The following is a 21,793-nucleotide window of genomic DNA, read 5'->3' as shown; positions in this document are numbered from 1 at the left end:
GGAGACTTTTAAACTTTAAATTTGTAATCCTCAAATTTGTTCAGATATGAGAGCATTAGAAGAGGTAACCCAGGACAAGGTAACTAACCTTTCCGTGCATGTAATTAACTGATTGTTGCCAATATTTAGACTGCTAGGCTGTAAGGGGCTGCTATCGGTGTGGAGGAAACCTCAATGTGAATTTATTAAATTATTAAGAAACAAAAGGGATAAATGGACAATTATATATTACTAACGAGTAAGTGAAGAGGTACAATAAAAGTATCTCCCCGAGGGTCCACGCAGTGTTATAAAGGCGGGATTGAGAAACTTCTACTAATGAGTAAGTATAGGTACAATAAAAGTATCTCTCCGAGGGTCCACGCACTGTTATAAAGGCGGGATTGAGAAACTTCTAGAGATTTAGACTTCCTACTTTCATTTTCTGCTAATTGATCTCCTAACTACCTTTGTTCTTTCGACTTTTCGAGCAATCAGGAACAGACTAGATTGTATACTAAATCCAGCAGACCTTTCCACTTTACATGGTTCTCAATCATCGAGTTCCTAGCTGGGTAATGTAAGGAGTCTTGTGTTTGTTCTATTCCTATTTCCTCGGGGTAAGGTAAGGGGGGCTCTTCAGATCCTTGCTAGTAACTCATCTATAACCATTTGCAAAAGTTCCCAGGTGCATATTCTTTTCCATAGACCACCTATATGTAGAAAACTAAGACTCCAAATAAAGTTGGACAGTCTCTCTGGAAATGCTCAGAACCCCAATGACATGACGCAGATTTGGATACCCCAATGTGGAGTCGACAAATGGCATATCATCTATGTCTGCATTGTCAAGAGACTAAATTTATGTGGAATGGGTGGTTTGAGTTTGTTAATGTTCGCTGGAGCAGTCACCTACTCCCTCCATTTTTCTGTAAGTATATCCATTTCTAATTGAGCCAAAGGTTCTTTTGTTCTTTTGGTTGTGGGATGTAATGGACTAAATCAAAATGGCTCTTAAAACTTCTTCACTTCCTTTCCATGAAGTAGAAGATGGTCGTCCCGTTATTGCTTTTGGGTCAATTGGAAACAACCTCTCTGCAATTGCAGGGGTAAGGTTGCGTACGTCCGACCCCCCTTACCCCGCAGGAGCCTCTTTGAGGCAATGGGGTTATGATAATGAATGAATGAATGAATGGATATCACTTCACCGCATTTAGGAGTTTGAGTTGAATTTAATAAACTAATATGCAAATGGGGTAGTGGGTTAATTATTTATTGTAAGAAATTAATAGTGAGTCAATTATTTTACAGGGAGAAAAAAATGGTGTGATTAAGTGTGAGGACCCCGAAGGGGGGGGGGGGGATTAATATAATTGAAAGTGGGGACTATGAGAGGAGAGATACAAAGTATATTATTGAAATGTAGAAGCGTAACACCTTTAAAAATACTGCCGCTTTTGGCAAGTGTAACACAAAAAAAAAAACAGAGGGAGTAAGAGGTATAAGAAAAAGCTTATTTGCAATTTTGTTAAAAAATATAGCTACAAACGGAATGATGGGTTTTTAGAAAATAAGACTCGTTGTAGTTAGGCCTTTCCAGGTTTCTTTAGACACTGTAGGTTGTGGGTGACACTACACCTTTGACCTTTTTTCTGTAATTACTAAAGGGGCATATGGTTGAAACTTTCTACTTTACAACAACAAAGCCTTAGTCCCAAAATGATTTGGGGTCAGCTAACATAAATCGTCGTATGAGATCGTCATTGTCACCAATCAAACCAGAAAGGAGCAGGAAGTAAAAAAGAAAAAACAAGGAAGAGAAAGTGGAATTAATGAAAGTAAGATAACAGAAAAATGTATATATACATTATAGAAGAAATATTGTAAGAGATAATAAAAAATAAGTAAAGTTTAAAATAAATGTAAGTAAAATAAGTACATTTCAAAATAACATGTAAAATTAAAAAAAAAATTAAAAATGAAATTTTAAAAAAAAAAAAATATGGAAAGAAACAGAAACATGGAAGCTATATAAGTCAAATGAAGTCATCAATGTACATTCTCTCCCTCCACTCAGTCCTATCCAACGCCATATTTTCCTCAATCCCAAGAAAGCTCATATCGTGCTCAATCACCTTCCTCCAAGTTTTCTTAGGTCTTCCCCTACCCCTTGCAATTGTATCACTTTGCGACCCTTCTATTCCAGGGCATCACTTGATCTTCTGGTTACATGTCCAAACCATCTTAAACGATTTTCCATCATCTTAAACTCAATCGGTGCAACCCCTACTTTCTTCCTAATAATCTCATTCCTCAAACGATCCTTTCTTGTATGCCCACACATCCAACGTAACATGCGCATCTCCGCCACATTCATCTTGTGCACGTGACAATGTTTCACTGCCCAGCATTCCGGGCTCAAATTGGGCGTAATGCATTGGGTCACATATGCCTGTTCAAAGAAGCTTTGGACAGGGAGAACAAATGTCTCCTTGTCTATTAAGTTTGGCTCCGGTGTGAGTCTCTATCTCAACTTCTATTACTAACCTTTATGCATAGGTGTGAATTTCAAATTGATACACGGGTAGCGTTGACTGTCTCATTGCTTACACCTGTTTCTCCCAGGAAACTCACTCCCTCACTGGAATAACTTTTTGCTACAAAGTAAGGTTTACCTTACCGAAAGAATCCTATCCTTTGCAACTCCATCACTAGTGGGAAAGAAATTGCACCCTGGGCTCCTGGTGATCTGAACATCAAAGTTTGGTCACGTGAAATCTGGCTGAACACAATAATTTTGCTTCAAAACAACAGCCCTTCAGATCATGTGGGATCAAGTACTGTTTGAATGATCGAAACAAGAAAAGGTGTGATGAGCTGGATAAAATGAAAATTGTAAAATGAGGAAGAAGGGACTTTGGGGGGAAATGGATAATTGATTGCAATTTTGATACAATTAGATCATCAACTTGAAGCGTGTCTACAAACCCCATCTCATTCCCCGAATATAGCTAGGACAAGGGGACTTAAATATACATTTTCCATGTATGTTACTTCGATACCTTGTTTGACCGGGGGTGTCAGGTGTCGACACGACACATGACACTCTACGCGTGTCCGAGGAAGTGTCGACACCCGTGTTGAAAAAGGATCCGAAATCAAGGGTTAGGATCGGAGGAGAAGAGAAAAAGAGAATAAAAAAGTTCAATTTTTGGTATCCAAGATGAAGATGAAAATAAATTAGTCTTACACGGATCAAAAAGCTGGATATTGATACTTGTTTGATGGAACCACCGGAGATAGGAGGGTGAAGACAGGGAGAGTGAAATGGCAAAGGTAGAGGAGAAATAAAGTAAAATAAGAAAAATTGAAAATTTATGTTAAACTAGTGCCCTCTTCTGCTTCTTATTTATTTTTATACTTAGTATATTAAAATAACATAAGGTGAGAAATTTTCCAATATGATAGCCGTGTCTAAAGAACTAGTCAAGCCACTCCTTTGACCGTGTAGCCGTGTCTGCAAAATTTTGGATCACAGTGTCGGATCCGACACCGTTGTCTGCCATGACACTTAAATACGTGGTCTGAGCAACACAGTTTTCCATTCTGTAGTAGAAAAGTTAACACTAAAAACCGACACACACACCAAAAAAAATACTTTCTGGTGAGAGATTTTCTTCTCCAAGAATTGCCATATTGTTTAAGAAATGGGACTAGGACATAATATTCATGAACTTGTATTACCTTAACCACAGTCTGATCATACAGAAGAGGCAGCAATTCCGGCAAAAGCCCCTTGATGAGATTTGGCTTATTATGTGCAGCAGTACTCAGAGCCAAGACAGCTGCACGTCTAACATGCTGCAGAACAATCAGAGCTCAGACAAGCAATCTAAATGCAGAACAGCAAAAGGATGTACAGATGCTTAGAAACAGTAAATCTGACAATGAGTTGAGAGGCAATGTCATCATTGCAGACTGCAGAGAAGCAACCAACTAAATCCTAGTACTTGCACTTGCTATCATATACCGTTGCATAAACCAATCAAAATCTTGAGAAAACCCCTAAATTCGAGTCTAAGAATGGTACTCCCTCCGTTCCTTATTACTTTTCCTGTTTTCCTATAATACTTTTACTATTTCTATTTTTAGCCATACACTTTTCCCTATATCATCATTGTTTTTTCTTACACAAATTTGTTTTGCCCCACCCAACCATCCCCACACATCATCTTTTTTGTACTTCTACATTAAACAATCATTTATCTTCTGCCATTCCCAATAACAATGATTACACAAATGCATTTTCTTAATACCCGTGTTTTTCTCCAAACAAGAAAAGTAATAAGGAATGGAGGGAGTAGTAGTTAATCAATTTCAAATATTTTACTGTTGCAATGTCCTTGATAATGAGACACGAAAGCAGTAGTAATTCTTCATATATTTCTATCATGAAAGGCATTATCTTCTACTACCTCCGTTTATAAAGATCTTTATGGTTATTATTTGCACAAATATTATGACAAAAATGGGAAAGTTGGTTGAATACAATAAAATATGGATAAAGTAAGATAAATGTGTAAAAAAGTGGGTGAGTGTAAGAAAAAAAATGAATGAAGTAAGAGAAAGTGAGTGGAAATTGTAAATATTGTGGAGGTAAGTAAGAAAGCTAAGGAAGTAAATTTTCATATCCAAAAATAGAATAACACAAAGTGTAAAGTACATTATTAAACGGACTAAAACAGAAGTGTAAAGATCATTTTGAAACGGAGGTAGTACAAAACATCGCCTCATGGTGCCTTCCCTTAGCTGAAGACTCGGTGTAATGTGTTCTGTTATACTTATACCCCAACTCGACAAAAATAGTCATTATGACAAAATATCAACACTCAACAACCTCTTTGATAAAATGGTGTGTTATATACTATCTGATTATAGGATCAATGCCTTCTAAACTACACAAATTTTCATTAATAGTAAGTCAAATAAGGTAAAATGTGATACAAGGGAAGAAAAATTGCCAACACAAACTAAAATTTTCATTGACCATCTATTTTGATTTCCATATTCTGATATCTCAGTAGACGAATTATTTACTTTCTCCTCTTGGATGCTTCATTTGAAGCCTCATCTTATGTACTAAACTACTAACATTTCAATTCTTTGCATCTTCTGCTTCTGTTTTTTATTATTGTTCTGCTTATCATCATAGCCTGACCGAGTCACTGAACCTGTGATATGGGATCAAAAACTGGAATTCCGTAATAACGTAGGTGAACCGTGGATGACAACTCTCCATCCAACCAAACATCTAATTTTAGCCACACGGTACAAAATAGCAAGTGATCTAGTTCCATTAAGCACAAGAACCAGAAATTCAAAATTCCAGTGGTTTTAAGACTCTTAATACAAATTAAACCCATAAAATCAAAGATAAATAGAAAAGAACAATATGATAATGCTCAACATGAAACACTTTGTATCCATCGTCATCGAAACATCATTGCGGAACAAAAGATAGCAAAGAATTACCCGATCCTGATCTTGAATCAGCATCAGAAATGATGGGATCTCAGGATGCAGTATCTCATCTATTTTTTCAGGCCTCTCCACCAGAGAATATTTAATGGCAATGATGGCAGTAGCCCTAGTGAATCCAGCAGGACTCGTAATTCTCATCTATACAATCCCAAACATAGGAACAAAATTTTAGTACAACCGCAAAAAATAAGAAAGTATATTACCCATCATTGCAAAGAAAATATGAAAGGGAATTATCTCATGGATACCTTTAGTGCAGGGACAAGTTTTGTGGGCTCGATGAGAGCAACTTTACCAAGACATTCAGCAACTACGTTCCGTACTCCTTCCTCCTCACTTTCACAGTGATTAAACAATAGGTTCAGAATCTTGTCAACACTAGAGGCCTGGAACTCAGCTTTGTCCGTTGATTGTCTAACAATAACCTGCACAAACACGGAGACATAAATTAAAGCACTCAAAAGAATGTTAGGAAGACAAGAGTTCAAGAATATACCTCTTTCAAGGAATGAAGCAACAGATACTGTTTCTTTTGCTGATGATCAATCTGGTCCAGAATAAAAGGCAAATACTTTGACAGATTCCCAACAGCAATGTTTCCAAGGGCATAGGAGGCAGCAGATTTTATCTCTTCAAAAGGAGATTGGAAAGACTCGATAACAATATTCTCAATATGAGCATGTGAGCTCAGGTCTTTTCTTCTTCCTATCTCTCCTAAACTGAGCAGGGCTAAGTGTTGCTTTGCCTGGAATTTGTAAACAGAAATTGTTGGAAGAGGTTCAATAAACCGAGTGGAGAAATCAACGCAGAAAGAGATGAGAAACGTTACTATGCCGTGTCAGAAAAAGAACGGAGATTTTGGACCTAACAAAGCAACCTATTCCCATAAAAATCAAGAGACAGCAAGTCCGTGCATCACAGTCATCAAACAAATTATGTGGCAGAAAAACAAAAATATTCCCCGATCTTTTTCATTTGGCAACTGTCATGTATTTAAAGACCAAAAATGTATTCCCACCTAAATGGTGAAGACAACTACTTAGTTCTGTTAACTTGAAAGCAATAAAGTCAAGTCACTGTTATCATCATGCTTTATCTTAACGACCAACAATCTATATTTTTACAATATCCAAATTGCATTGTGCAACTGTACTAAGAACGAAAAAGGGAAAAGAAAATTTGAAAGATGATCGATTGTATGCAGTGAAGTGAAATAAGATTTCCGAAGGATGAACAAATTGGGGAAAGGGAGCTTCAGAAAGTGGAATGAGATAGAAGATCTACCATTAGCCAAAATAGAGAGGTTCCTCCTCGTACATGTTCAAACAGTGAAAACAAGACATTATAAAAATAAAGTTTGAGGAGGATTAACAATATAACTTGTTTATAAGCAACCCCTTACACCAATACTAATTTAGATGCACATCACAAATTAAACTTAACAAAAACATGACATCAAAAGATAACGCGTTAGCAAAAGAATCACTCCAGGAACAAGGGCATGAAATATATCTCTCACATCAATCAAGGATTTGAGCTTACCGAATTGATTGTGCTGTCGCCCTTGAGAATATCTGTCAGCATGTCTACTGTGGATGAGCATTTGTCATCACCCGCAGCAAGGCAAAGAACAGCCACACACTGAGCAATTGAAAACATTGCTTGTTTAGCAACACCACCAGACTGAGGAGATGGTTTAGCACTTGAAAGCAGAGAGTCCAGCAAAGTTTCAAAACTTGTATTTGCAGAATAGACCAACCCAGCAAAAAAGTTCTGCAATGCCTGCAGTATCCAGAAATTATCTTCAGTTATCAGGAAGATAGGTAAGAAAAAGTAGCATCCATTGACCAAAATATTACCGTAAGCGCTTGCCCCTGGAGCAAAGAGCTCCTGACTAATGTTAATGCCTGAGGAAGAACTTTGTCTCTCACAGTCAAGCCAACATTTGGGCTTGACCTTCTATCGGTCATTAAGGTGCAGCACAGCTCCAGAGCAAGGGCAGTCATATGCAAGTCGGAGTCACTGGTAAACGAGCATTTATGTGAAAATTAAGTAAACTCCACAAGAAATGTATGTATACACATACGTTGAAACAAGTTAAACAAGCACCTGATGAGAGTTGATAATTCTACAATAATGACTTCGTAAGCTGATGAAGTTATATTGTCGCCATATGCAACTATTAAAGAATTCAGTGTCCCCAGAGTTGCCTGTCTGAGCGCTCTATTAGCCTATATCCAAATCACGGCAACAGCGTATCAGTAAACAATTTGTGCCCATCTTTAGATTTAGAACTTGGCTAATAAGATTGTTGCAAAACCAAAAGTATAGATCTTTAAGATAAGCAGAATTAAAGGGATCAGCATACCTTCCGTAAAAATGCTGTTAACTCGGCAATAACGTTCTCCAAGACACATGACACATTGATACGAAGTGGAGAAGCAGCAATGACCGCAAATGCCTGGGTGGAACATATCAAAACATCATTAATAAGTACTACTTTACGACACAAATATTACCTAGTCTAACGCAGTTGAACTCTACCTATAAGGACCTCATGGTAACCATTGCATCTAAGAAACATGATAGCAGGTGCATAGTTGGAAATCTCCATTTAATTTATGCACAATTATTGACACACAGGATTTTTTTTATTTTAACATAGACAAAAATAATCTCTCTCTGGAGAAGAAGTGGCACATAAGACATTCACTAAGGAGAGAATACTAAAGTAACAGCTGCCTTCCCACGTGAAAGTCATAAAATCCAACTTATCACATCAAGTCATTGAAGATTCTAACAATCTTCTCTAGCCACAGGCAAGAAATATGGCCAAATATGAACATTGAAGTAACATCTTGTCCATGCCAAAAAATAAATACAAAACTTTGAAGGAGCATGTTCCATTAAAGAACCAACCAAATCCCATAAAAAACACATCTATTATCAATCTGGTCCATAAATAGCTTGCTAATAACCTTATTTCCACATTGCATAACTCTCAAGTCAAAACATACAGATGAATGCCAGGATTAGCCTTTTGCCAATTTGCCGTTATACTCATCAGTATGTCCAACATAGCTTCTGAACTATCAGTCATTCAGCCTCTATTTGAAAGAGTAGTCCCCATTTCTGGTAAACTCCCTAAGGGCACGCCTGGTATGGGAGTAATGGCGGGGGAAAAGATAAGGCAATAAAAATTCTGTGTTTCTTTTAAGTTTGGATTTGGGAAATTAGTTAGTGGGGTAATTTATTTCCCTAAAATGGGGGTTAATTGTAACCCGCCTCCCCCTCCCCCTCCCCCCCCTAGAGTAATAATTACCCCCATAAAAGTAACACTCTCCTCTGCCAAACTCTCTATTCACTCTCCTCTGATTCTCTTTTTCCTTACCTCGATAGATATCTGCCTAAAATAAGCATAGCAATAAGCCACCGTCAAAGCCGCCCGCAAAGCAGCCCTTTCCAATCGACAGAGTTGAGAATCCCCACTGATTCATGCCAATAACAGCAGTTGTTTGTCAGCAAGTGAATTACCTTTGAAAACCCTAGATCTCGAATTGGAGACATTAATTGAGAAGACACTTGAATGCAAAATCAGGGCTTTTGATTCTTCTAGTGAGGTGATGCTCATGGTGGTATCAATTTTATCCTCGTCATGGTGGATGTCGTCGATGGCAGGAAAGTTGTAGTCTTGCTACAGAGGTTGAAGACGAGAAAAAGGAGTTTGTTTTTTACCCCTAGAGTATTGACAAACCTTAGAAAATGAAAGTTTACACCCTAAATAATATTCTAGAAGAATCTAACCCATTAAAATTACCCCCTTAATGATTGTTGACATTCCAGGCAGGCCCTAAAAGTTCAAAACCATAACGTAGTACAAGGACGTGTAATGTCATGGTAAATACAGAAAAATGAAACCTCTCTGAAGAGAGACTGCCTCTACCAAAATTGTCACATGACAGTATAGACATTTTAGGACAAGAAACTAGATCCATACTTCATATAAGAAATTTAACAGTCCCGTCCCCAAAACTTATTAACAGAAGGAAAGAAAGATGAAATACAAAAGAATTTTGCAATAGCCAGAATAAAGGCTGATATCAAACGTGAAAGGCTTGCACCATACAAAAATACAACATGAAAACAGAGACTCAGTTCCCCATTTTATTTCAACTTTTTCAGTTAAAAGAGCATTAAAAGTTTGGAACACCTATAGTCACTTCTCATATTTCCAACCTCCAGCCCCAACTTCCCTTAATGCATTCCATTTGTGCTAATTAATCTCCTACAGCCATTCATTCTTTCAGTATTAACTAAACAACAGAAAATATATAGAACAACTGATATATTTAAGTTACAAGCAGAAACCAACCTTAACTGCAGTAAGCCTTGTAATCTCATTTCCCATTCGATCAACAAGCACAGGAAGACAAGCTGGTACTTCTCCAGTAAGATAGTCACCAAATGTTGAAATAACAAGTCCCGTGCAGGTGATAGCACACTCCTTAACCTCCTGATCTTGATCTTGATTCGTTAAGCGTGTCATGATAGCATTATATATAGGACGAACAAATGGCTTAAAGTGAAATCCAGAAACCTACACAAACACAGGCATTTGAATGAAGTCGTCTTGATCCACCAGTATGTAGTCATGATAACACTGACTGTGATTAACATAATCAAACCAATCATCATACCTCAATACATGGACGCAGAACTCGAACAAGTTCTCCGCAAACTCTCAATGCCTCAGCAGTGACCTTGTAGTACCGCTCACCAACAGCGGATATTACAGGACCAGAAAGAGCCTGTTCAACGGAAAATACAGATTATTAAAAAAAAAATATATCACAAATTTATATCCCTTGATGAGCATAACACCAGCCAACCTTTTCAAGACTGAAAAGGTTCTTTTTTTCCCAACCACTACCAGTATACCAGTGCCTTTGTTAAAGATTTTTTGTTCATCTAGATAGAGTTCTAACCTTCTCAAAAGTAAATTCACAATTACCCAATAATCGCGATGTACCAAGAGATTATAATCCTCACCTATATCGCAGTCAGAATGCAAGATACAATGAATATGAGATAGTGGCCAAGGCCAGTTTCCTAATGCTTCTAGGTTCGCTTTAACCAACACTCATGAACAATGGCCTTATTTTCCAAATGCTTCTAGATTCGCCTTTTGGAGTGTAATTTATATTTACACATAAGCCTTTTCACCAGTTCGAAATCAAATTCCACAACACAAACATACAAAACATGTCGACATCCTGTTGGAATTGGTCCATCAAGGTGTTCCTAAAGTTCAGGGACATAAATTATTGTCAAGTAAATAGTTAGTGGCTCCTTGTTAAGATGTCAGTTTATTTTTTTAGTTGGGAGGGGGAGAGAGAGAGTATAGGAAGTAAGTCATTGCAGGCCATCTTCCGTTTGATGAGTGAAAAAAATGAAGGGCAAACCACCATGGAAAGAGTGGTTCCAAAAAAAAAAATTGTTGACGGTTATGTGCATCGTGGTGAAAGAAAAGTGTTCGCAAGGTCGAGAGGGGAGACATGCTCAGAAAATATTGCGTTGAAGATAATATGCATCAAGAAAATTGTTTTGGTGATGGATATGCATCACAATTTGAAGTGTTGGCAAGATGCTGTGATATTGAAAGAGAAATACGTCAAATACTTATTATGGAGGAAATTGTGGTCATGGAAGGAGAAATTTCCGTGGACATGACATGTTATGTTGTAGCAAACAAAACAACTTTTGCTTCAAATTTAGAAGAAGTGAGCAAGCTCTTCATTGTGTTCGAGAATTGATGCTTCGGTCAAAAACCAAAAGTTCATAGTCAATAGTTTGTAACAGCAGTATAGTTCATGGCAATATGAAAGTTGACGTTGTTGAAGACACCAACTTTGAAGGAAGGGGTGTGTTGGAATTGGTCCTTCAAAATGTTTCTAAAGTTTAGGGATATATGTTTGTTGTCAAGTAAAGTAGTTAGTGGCAAGTTATGAGGAAGTCAGTTTATTTGTTTAGTTGGGTTAGTGGGCTGTTAGTGGAATATCGATCATGTAGGTTCCTAAGTTTTAGTTAGTCAGTAATGCATTTGGCCTACATAAGTTTGGATCGAACACAAGTATGTTACTCTTTCCCCTCTCTCGTCTCTTCTATTCTAATTTCAACACATACAAGCATTTCAAGTCGTAAATTCTCCTTCCACAGATAATATCATTATAATTCTCAATTTTATATTTCCTACCAATGCTCCCTCCTTTTAATCATTGTCCAAGATACATTTTACAATTTAGTAACTACTGCCCACATACAGAGTCACATATAATATAAGGAATCTTCTAATGGTCATTATTGTCAGTAACTACCTTTTCAATTTTATTTTTCTAAAAACATTTTTTGAAACAGTATTTTACTGGATCAACAGAAGCCCCTTAAATACTCTCCAAGACAGTGAACTTGGAACATCCAAATCAGAAATGAGGACAAACATTACAAAGGACAGGGTACACAGGTACACAGCTGAGAAATGCCATTAATTCATTATTACTAGAATCTACATAGATGAACACATTGCAAAGACATATCGATTTAGAAAGAAGTAGAGAAACACATGAATGATCCCACAGTATCCTTAAAAGTTGAAAGTCACATAAAAGTTCAAAAGATAAGCTCATGTATGCCAAGACAGTTGATGGCTCCAAAATCAACATATAATTTGGTAATCTTACATGTTATTAGCCACATTCAGGTGACAAATTGTTGAAAACAACCAAAGAAAGGAGGAAAGGTGAGAAAAATTCAATGAACAGTCATCAAAGGTAGAATTCCACAATTTTAACAATCAGCAAAGCTCTCCTAAAAGCTGAATTAGCATTCATCATGAAAATATTGGTAAGATGAACATAGAAAGTAATCATTACCTTAATATGCGGATGGAAGACAACAGGTGAATGTGAAGCCAAAACTAATCTTGTAAAAACAAGAGCTTCAATTTTCAAATTTGATGTAGATGAGTTGTCCTGCCAGCATTAGTGCAGAAGAGATGAGAATCCTGGAACGAACAAAAAGACCAGCTTAGAATGAAATGGATAAGGCACTTACAAGTAATGCCTTCTCTATTCCTGGAATTAGAGATCCAATTTGGTCAGCTAAGCTGTCTGGCAGAACAACGACGAGTTCTTTTAACACAGAAAAGGCACCAACCTGCCAAGATCAGGAACAAGATCAAGAAACCTTAATACAGAAAAAATATTAAATATAGTCAGAGGTGCATTAATCTTCACAAGTACAAAATAGAATTCCAACCTTAGTTTTGATAGACTTGTCACGCAGCAGCCTATTTATAGATTTCACTATTTTTGGTACTTCTTGCTTTAGTAACCACCTTGGACTGTACAAAGGATGAGAATTTACCATCAGTTTCGAACATGCAAAATACTTGTATCACTTCTACAGTTATCATGATTTCTAATAGAAGATAGAGAAACGCAGAGTTGGTCCTTTATTAGTTCTGATACATAACAATGCCCATCTAATTGCATACATAAGGAAACAAAAAAAGGGTCATCAAATATGTTCAAGTTGATAAGGGACCTGCTAAGGTTAAGCTAAAGGTACACTCTAGGAGAGGCCACGGCTAAGAGCTTGTCACGATTTAGCAGCAATTATATCCTTCCTAACATTATGAAAATTAAAACATCATTATACATAGGCATCGATGAATCAGAGATCAACCCTTTAATCTTTTCTACAACTCATAGCCAACATTCAAGAGTAAACATTATTTCAACACCAACACAAGTAAACAACAATTTCTATAAGTATAAAGGCGTTCCTAAAGAGTTATTTCAGAGGAACCTAAAAGCTGAACGGAGGATTTAAAGTTTACATGTTAAACTCAAACTGGAACACACATATGCTCCAAATAAAAGACTTCTTCTGTCTAATAATACATCAGACCTTTGCTTCAGGTTGTACCCGAAAAATCATAGGGAAGAAACAGACAGGTAAAAATCTCACTGTTACCTGGTTCGCTAGTATGAGATTGGGTACGGTTACGCAATTCGCTACCTAATTTGCTAAATTAGACCAAAATTATACCATTTTGATGTTATAATTCGCTTTTTCGGTTCGCTGTTCGTGGGCTGATTGGAGGATTAGGTAACACTGGGTCATATTGTCAGCCTTTTGGTTGTACGTTACACACAACAGTGTTATGTGAAAGAATAGTTCACGTAAAAGCACTAAACTCAAAATCCAAATTTTTCAGCAACATAACAGCAACAATCAGAGAACAGCAAAAAGAAACGTCCATATACATCAAATTTCCAGCCAAAGGTAGACAGTTCAATTTAGCTGGTGGACAACTTACAGATAACTAAGGAGCCAAAAGAACAGCATAAAACAGCCTACCTCATCTCGTCTGTATCCATCTGCCCTCCGGTAACATTTCCAGTCTGCCTCAAGAGCTCAATGAATGTGTTAAATACATCCATCTGAAGCCACAAAAAAAACTAATGATTAGAACAAGGAAGGCTTAAAAAAGCTGGAAGGCAAGAAATGGAGCAAGTTTTCTTCACCTTAACATTTTCTTCTCTTTCTTTAAACCTATCAATAAGCTTTGGACAAGCCTGTAAAATGAAAAATCAACCGACTCATCAATTATAAGCCCTACTTAAAAAAATAAAAAGTAACAAGCTTATTCTGAAAAATCTGATAACTTGTATTCTATATAACATATTACCTCTTCATACAGATTTGTGAGCATCTCAGGCCGGGATACAATAAGTCCAGCTAGACATTTTGCTGCAGCTCTTCTCACTTTCCAGCTAGCATCTTCGTCGTCTGTATATTCATTGGCACTTTCACTGCAAAGGGGTTACATCAAGATTATAAAACACAGATAACCCAATCAGGAATGAAATTTTAAGTGCTCATTAGCTATAAGTGGCATACCCATCTTCATCTTCCTCATTATTTTCGTCATCAGTATCTTCCTCCATGTTATCAGTGAAATTAGGATCATAACTAAGAAATTCTAAAGTGAGGTGAAGAATTTCGTCACAATAGGCAGAAATATCTCTTGGACATCTGAGTAGAAAACTCTCAAGAGCCTGTAAAATGTAGAACGTGGCATTCAAACAAAATTGAAGACAGTAACAGCAAAAGCAACTAACAATTAAATTATACGAAGTAACAATCAGCAGAAATAGACACAAGAAAATAACTTGGTAATGTTAAAATCCACAATTAAGAATTAAAACGAAATATTTACAAAATAAACAATAAAAAAAGAATCAAGTTCCTACTTCCTCCAGGATTTTTTACTTGAACCTATTTTGTCACACATATTAAGGAGGTGTGGCAAAAGAAGGTAAAAGACTATAATACCCCTACCCACTAACTACCTATCATCCTCCTTCACAAACAGAGAACCACGCAAGTACACTGTACACCACCACCGACAACAATACCCTATTTTCAAGGATACCAAAATTCAACATACACCATTTTCTCTCTCCTCAAAAACCTTAAAATTATAAGTAGATCTACATTAAGAAATTAAGGTTGTTCTCCCTTGAACCATTATACTCCGTATGTTTTTGATGAGTAGTAAATCGGTGCTTCCAGTCTTTCATTTTCTTTTTAAATGGGACGTTGCAACCTTAGTTTTAAAAAGCGCGCTTAAGCGCTCTTAAAGCGCGGGGCGACCAGAAGCGCAGCCAGGATCGCGCCAGGTAAGAAGGGCGTAGCAATCTACAGGGTGCGCCGCCTTTGGCGCTTTCTTTAGAAGCGCGCTCTTTCAGAAGCGCACGCTCCTTGTATACTTAGCGCAGGGAAAGAAAAGTTGTTGTTTTAACATAAATAAATGATCACATGAGACTCACGTGACCCATTTTAAATGGGTTTTTTGCTGGGAATAACGGGCAGAAACTAAGTTTAGGAGAGAGAAAGTCAGTTTGCTGCAATTTGGGGGGTTTTTTCCAAAACCCTAGCTGCGATTTTGGAGCTATCCACCTACCTTGCTGCTGCCGGATTTCCTCCAGCCACCAGTCATCGTCTCGCCGGAACTTCCCGCATCTTCAGGTTAGGCCATGTTCTTTTTGGCTTAATTTCAGTTTCAGGACTTATTTGGCAGTTCAGTTCAGTTCAGGAGCATTCAGTTCAGTTCAGGAGCATAAAGTTCATTCAGTTTAATTCAGTTTAATTCAATTCAATTCAAATTAACTTAATAATAATAATAATAATAATAATAATAAAAATAATATAATAATAATAATAATAATTACAATAATAATAGTATTATTATTATTATTAATATTACTTATATTATTATTTATATTATTGTATTACTTATTATTTTTATTTACATTATTATATTATTATATTACTTATTACATTTATATTATTATATTACTTATTATCATTATTTATAACTAATTATTTATTAATAATTAATATAATTTATTATTATTATTAATTAGTTACGGATTATTAGTTATTAATTATTTAGTTATTAGTTATTAACTATGAATTATTATTATTATTAATATTTATCATTTATTGTAATTATTTAGTAATCAATTACAGATTATTATTATTTATTATATAGCTATTTAGTTATTAATTAATAATTATTCTTTAATTATTAGTTAACATTTTTATTATTATTTATTATTTATTAATTATTAATTATTATTTATTAATTATTATTTATTATTTATTATTTATTATTTATTTTGGTAATATATTCAGTTCAGTTCAGGAGCATTCAGTTCAGTTCAGTTCAGGAGTATTTAGTTCAGTTCAGTTCAGCTCATCTCAGCTCTAAAGAACAGGGCCTTAGTTAAATTGTTCTTTTGATTTTTTTCCCCTCTTTTTCGATTTTTCATTCTTCTTCTCTGTTTTTTCGATTTCTCATCTTTTTTTTTCGATTTCTCATCTCTGATCTTCTTCTCTTTACTCTGTTTTTGTGCGTTTGTTTTTATTTTTATTACTTTCTGGCTGTGCAGGGTTGTGCGTTTCTGGAAGAAGAAGAAAATAAGAGTTGTGCGTTTATGGTTATGCGTTTGAGGGGTTATGGGTTTCTTCTTCTTTTTTTTGTCTTTTTTAATTCTGTTTTTTATTATTTTTATTCGGTTTTTACACTTTTTTCTCACCTTTTTCATTCATTTTTTAATTCTGTTTTTTAATTATTTTTTGAATTCATATTTTTATACTTTCTCTCTCTGCTTTTTTTAAAAAAAAAAAATTAATCAGTAGTCAGTTAGGCACTAGACAGTAGCTTTAGCCTCTAAGACGTATTCCGGTTTGGTGTCTAGTAATGAATTATGCTTCCCTTTGTTCATTTATGCATTTATAATATAAATATCATGTTGTTTTAAGAACCAAATATATTGTAGAAATGAGTTTAAAGGTTTTTGGCACTTAAGGTGCGCTTCGCCTACGAAAAGCGTGCGCTTTCGCTTTGCGCTTAAGCTCCAGGGCCCTTGTGCGCTTCGCGCAAAACTAAGGTTGCAACTCTTGCAAGTCTGCTAGGTAAAACTGAAAACGAAAAAGTAAATGAAATCATAGTACTCTATTTCAGAAAGCATCAGAAGAGCAATGACATTGTCATTGCTCTTGGAAGCGGCAAGAGGAGAGAATGGAAATGGCTACACCTTTCGCCTTGGCTCCGGCGGATCAACCACATTAAGCTTCTTCATTACTGTTTCCGGAGTGAAATAATGAGCCAAATTTGAGGACTTGGTGGTTGGAATTGACCACAGATATCAGATCTATAACCTTCATGGAGAATTCCAACCACTAAGCCCTACTATTTGATTCTCTCTCATTGGTGGCGGTGGTGTTGGTGGGTGAGGGTGAGGGTTGGAGCTGGTGGTGTTGAGTGATGGATGGAAGTGGAAGACGGGGAGTTGGAAGTGGAGGTCAAGGTGGAAGTCAAGAGGAAGGGGAAGAGGGAGGGTGGAAATGGCGATGAACTGATGAAGAGGAAGAGGGAGTTGAGGGTGAGGGTGAGGGTGAGAGAAAGAGGAAGACAGAGGCAGGAAATGAAAAGGGAAGGTGAGGGTATTATACTATTATTAGGTCGTAGAAGTACGAGAAAATGGAAATGTGTGATGTAAAATTTGCTAAATAAGGAAACAGGTCAAATAAAAAAAAACTTCCCAAAAACAAATACAGATCAAGAAAAAATGAATTGAGCAAATATGTAACAACTTAGAAATAAACAATAACTATATACCTGCAAACTATACTCCCGGAGTTCTTCATCATTCTCGGATGCATTTTTGCAGTAACTGATTAGCAGAGGTACAGTGTCTTGGAGATGAAGCCCAAAACGATATCCAACAGCACGACTACAATACAATAAGTTTTAAATTCATTAAATAGAGAAGTGCTACCATAAGGTATCAGAAACAGAAGCAGGAAAATTAATAAAATGACTTCACCAACACAAAAGAGGACATGGAAATCATAATGAGTTAGTTTGTATCAAGAAACTGACAGAACGACCAAGTGAATGGTATGGTTTACTTCTCATGAATTCTATAATAAAAAATCTATAATCCATCTCCAACAGCTTTATCATACATGACATTACAATTGGAATCAAGTGTTTGAGTGTTTCGTTGTGAGTCTTGTGAATTCACTATGATAAATTGTTACATCACTTGCCTGCCTGATGGGATGGTGATTTTTGTCCCTAAACATCAGTTTCCGACCCTGGTACATCCTTTGATATATTTAACCAAAAAGTGAGAATGTTTATGGGCAAGTTAGATTGAAGATGAATTTTACCAATAAAGATTCAACCTACCATTTGCAAAGTTGCAATAACTATCCAGTGCTCAGACTCTAAAACGCCCCATTCTGCTATTTCAAATTTATCATAAGGTCAGGCAAAATAGGGGGAGGCTCAGCCGGTCTGCCCTTAAGCTATCATAACTCATAAGGCAATTTATCTACAAAGTACAAAGCCAAAAAATATACTAAATAAAGGAACTTGAAAGCTTGGTGTGAGCAGGCAGCAGTGAAGTACTGTGAAGGATGGGTACTTCAATTGGGTGGAAGTACTCGTACCAGATACGCATACGGTACGGCTAGCCGGATACTTCCTAGGTATATTTGCTATATTAATTTCAATACTTCCTCTGTTTTTTTCCTACTCACTTTCTGTTTGTGGTTGTTTGTTTTTCTATTCCATTTTTGGCATACGCCTGCACCATCTTACCCCTCAATATTACTCTTGTACTTTTTAATTATACCCACACCCTATTTCTTACATATCCCACATTTTTACACTCTCTCCTACTTTATCTTATATCACCCACTCACCGTTTCCACAATTTTCTCAAACTAGGTATCTGCACCGAGTGAGTAGAACAAAAACACGGTCAGTCTTTGCTCTAGTTTCATCTTTAAATTTCTAACATTTTATGCATCTTACTTGGATATTTGGGTTACAAATTCCAGTTAGTTTAATTGCTTAGTCATACTCGCATCTTCTACTACCTCCGCCACAATTTACTTGACACAATTTGACCGGCAAAGGGTTATCAATTGACTTCTTAGTTTACTACGTAGTATGTGATAGTTGGACAAGTTGGTAGTGTGGTAGTATGTTATTCTAGTTAGTGAGTTGCGGGCCATTTTCTTTTTGAGGGGTACAAGTAGGGAGTCACTTTTTTTAATTGTTACATAAAGTATGCATCAAAATGGGGCCAGTGAGAGAGAGAACTAACAGTACAAAATGGTGAGTCACTGGCTAATGCACGGAAACTAAGAACATTATATTAAAAGATGATTGAAAGACTCTTCCTGCATTTGCCCTTAAGACACACACTACATAGGTTTGCAAGGAAAAAAGTCCATCTATTAGTAACATGCCAAAGAAAAAACAGGTTTTCAGGCTCTTGTCTTCCAGATCTAGTAAGGAGATAAGAATAGAGAGTAAAGCTTCCAATAAACTGCAAAAACCAATGAGCCACACCATTCCGGCATTCCCCTTAATATCTACAATCCTCAACAGAAAGACATTCAAAAATCCTTAGGACCAGATCTTCTTCCTTGTCATAACCATGTCTTAGAAAATAAAATGCATGCAATTACCATTCCCCACTACCCTTATTTAGTGGTACTGTGGTAGTCACCTAAGGTTTTTCGAAAAACAAACAAAAAGTGGAAAAGATTTTAGGAGTTGATTCACGCATCATATGGCATGCCAAAACAAAACCCTTCAAAACATGCAGCCTTCTCATAATATATTCCCATATGCCAACTCCAGAAAAAGACCTTGCTTCATCATCCTAAACCCTAGCCTTTACACCACATTGAGCTTAATGATATAATTCACTACCCGCCATCTATATTTGCAACCCATCAAGGCAACTTCTTCTTACAAATGGGCCTAATGCAAAGACCTCCAGCATACCTGGGGCAACACATCATCCCACTTAACCCAATGAAAACCCTTATCAGAATCATTGTTAGCCCATAGGTAATCTATTTAAGTTTCCTATGACACATAACGATGGGTAAAAATAAGAAAAATCATGCAACAAGAGTTTCATCCATCAGCAAAGTTGCATTGAGAGATAACCTATGTTAACCAACCATAAGCATTAGTGCCGGGGTTAGCAGTACATGTACACATCCAAATGATTCATTATGGTTCGAATTTGAACTAGACTTTCTTAAAAAATTGGGCGCAAGTGTAGGGGCACGACTGTCATGTAACATAAAATAAAATATTTAAAGGCATTTCACATGTGTCTTTAATGTTATACTTCCTCCGTTTTTTTATTATTGCACCATTTGATGTTTCACGCTTGTCAATGCCAAACTTTAGCCATTAATATCTCTTATTGTGCATTAGCTAAAATTATAAAAAGTTGATATTTTGAAAATATATATCGAGACGAATCTAACATCTCACATAACTATAATTCCTTGTGTATATATCACGAAATAATGATAGAAGAGTGTGAATAGTGTAAAATTGCAAATGGTGCAATAATAAAACAGAGGACGTATGTTTCAACACACATATTTCCGGTTGAACCGTTGAAGTGTTAACTAATTCTTGTTAAAATTTATACTTCAATTTCTAAAGCCCATCTATGAGCCTATATTCCAGAACCTTTGTTCACTAACTTTTTTTTAAAAATCTACCAATACATGGTTCAAAACAAGAATATGTTGATTACAGACTAAAAAGGACATGTAAAACTGAAATTGTCCATGTAAAGTTGTCACAGTTCCCAATCTGGGGTACTTGAGATAAAAATGAAAAGTCAGTGTAATATAGGCGTCAACATCAATATACTTTTGGTCCAAAAAAAACATCCATACACTTCCTTAAAGAACTAACTAACTCTTCTCCTCATTCCAAATAATTATCTTTCTCCTGGAAAACATGTACTCTGTATTCTTCAATTGAGAAAACGAACAAGCAATTTGTTGGACTCTTTTAATTGTTAGGGGTCTACAGGATGTATAGGCAAAATCAGGAGCATGGAATATAAAACCACATCAAACATTGTGTAACTCATTACATTATCCAGCCAGTTACAATATGACATCTACTGACCTCAGAGCTCCAATCATTTGAATATTTGTCCTTGTCATTTCAGGCTTTGCAGCCTTGCGTTTCAGAAGTCCAACAACTTCAACTGTAGCCTTTGTCAAAAAATCATCAGACAAGCTAGAAGCAAGTGATGCTGAAGCAAACAAATGAGAAAAATTATTTAGAAATCTTAACACCGTTTCTTGAAGCCTCGTACTATAGCAAGACTCTACACCATGAGATCTAGAATGATGGGGCAAAACTACATACCAATAGAACACTGTTCATACTATATTACCTATGCAAGAAATTGTCTTCTTTCTAATAGTGGCTTGCGTGAAATTCAACTGAGATAGCAGTGCACGCAACAGCTCCTCATGGTAAGCAACCACAAGATTCCCATATCTATGAAGAACATCGCACAAGATATCAAGACACTCACATTTGACCTCCGTACTTGATCCCTGATCACATGCAGAAGTTATTAAGATACACTATCCAGATTCAAATATTAGAGGGAACAAATGTATTTCAAATGTAATAATCAATTATAATGAACTAATAGAAAAACTACAAGGCAGACAAAAAGAGAAATTATAAACACAGTTACAATTTTAGTAAATCAAAGTAGCAAATTTGAGGATTAGGGCAGCGTTAAAATTAAGCTTAGCTTACACTGTCTATGTGTAAGCTTTT

At 36.2% G+C, this 21,793-nt stretch overlaps 1 protein-coding gene across 1 annotated transcript in view; it reads right to left on the bottom strand.

Moving 5' to 3' along the window:
- LOC110802397 (cullin-associated NEDD8-dissociated protein 1) overlaps positions 1 to 21,793 on the bottom strand; it is a 29,896-nt gene that overhangs the window by 3,211 nt on the left and 4,892 nt on the right. Inside the window, exons 5-24 of the mRNA XM_022007842.2 lie at positions 21,396 to 21,561; positions 21,122 to 21,251; positions 17,774 to 17,888; positions 14,485 to 14,642; positions 14,273 to 14,396; positions 14,109 to 14,159; positions 13,942 to 14,024; positions 12,835 to 12,919; positions 12,631 to 12,732; positions 12,450 to 12,548; positions 10,218 to 10,328; positions 9,893 to 10,117; positions 7,889 to 7,981; positions 7,630 to 7,751; positions 7,380 to 7,542; positions 7,063 to 7,302; positions 6,017 to 6,265; positions 5,769 to 5,945; positions 5,512 to 5,658; positions 3,724 to 3,840 (exon numbers count right to left, since the gene is read on the bottom strand). Coding sequence (XP_021863534.1) covers positions 3,724 to 3,840; positions 5,512 to 5,658; positions 5,769 to 5,945; positions 6,017 to 6,265; positions 7,063 to 7,302; positions 7,380 to 7,542; positions 7,630 to 7,751; positions 7,889 to 7,981; positions 9,893 to 10,117; positions 10,218 to 10,328; positions 12,450 to 12,548; positions 12,631 to 12,732; positions 12,835 to 12,919; positions 13,942 to 14,024; positions 14,109 to 14,159; positions 14,273 to 14,396; positions 14,485 to 14,642; positions 17,774 to 17,888; positions 21,122 to 21,251; positions 21,396 to 21,561 — 2,757 coding nt within the window. The remainder of the gene's footprint in view (positions 1 to 3,723; positions 3,841 to 5,511; positions 5,659 to 5,768; positions 5,946 to 6,016; positions 6,266 to 7,062; positions 7,303 to 7,379; positions 7,543 to 7,629; positions 7,752 to 7,888; positions 7,982 to 9,892; positions 10,118 to 10,217; positions 10,329 to 12,449; positions 12,549 to 12,630; positions 12,733 to 12,834; positions 12,920 to 13,941; positions 14,025 to 14,108; positions 14,160 to 14,272; positions 14,397 to 14,484; positions 14,643 to 17,773; positions 17,889 to 21,121; positions 21,252 to 21,395; positions 21,562 to 21,793) is intronic.

The sequence above is a fragment of the Spinacia oleracea genome, chromosome 3 (genome assembly GCF_020520425.1).
Source record: "Spinacia oleracea cultivar Varoflay chromosome 3, BTI_SOV_V1, whole genome shotgun sequence".
Classification (NCBI taxonomy): Eukaryota; Viridiplantae; Streptophyta; class Magnoliopsida; order Caryophyllales; family Amaranthaceae; genus Spinacia; species Spinacia oleracea.
This window is presented reverse-complemented; position numbering and strand designations above follow the sequence as displayed.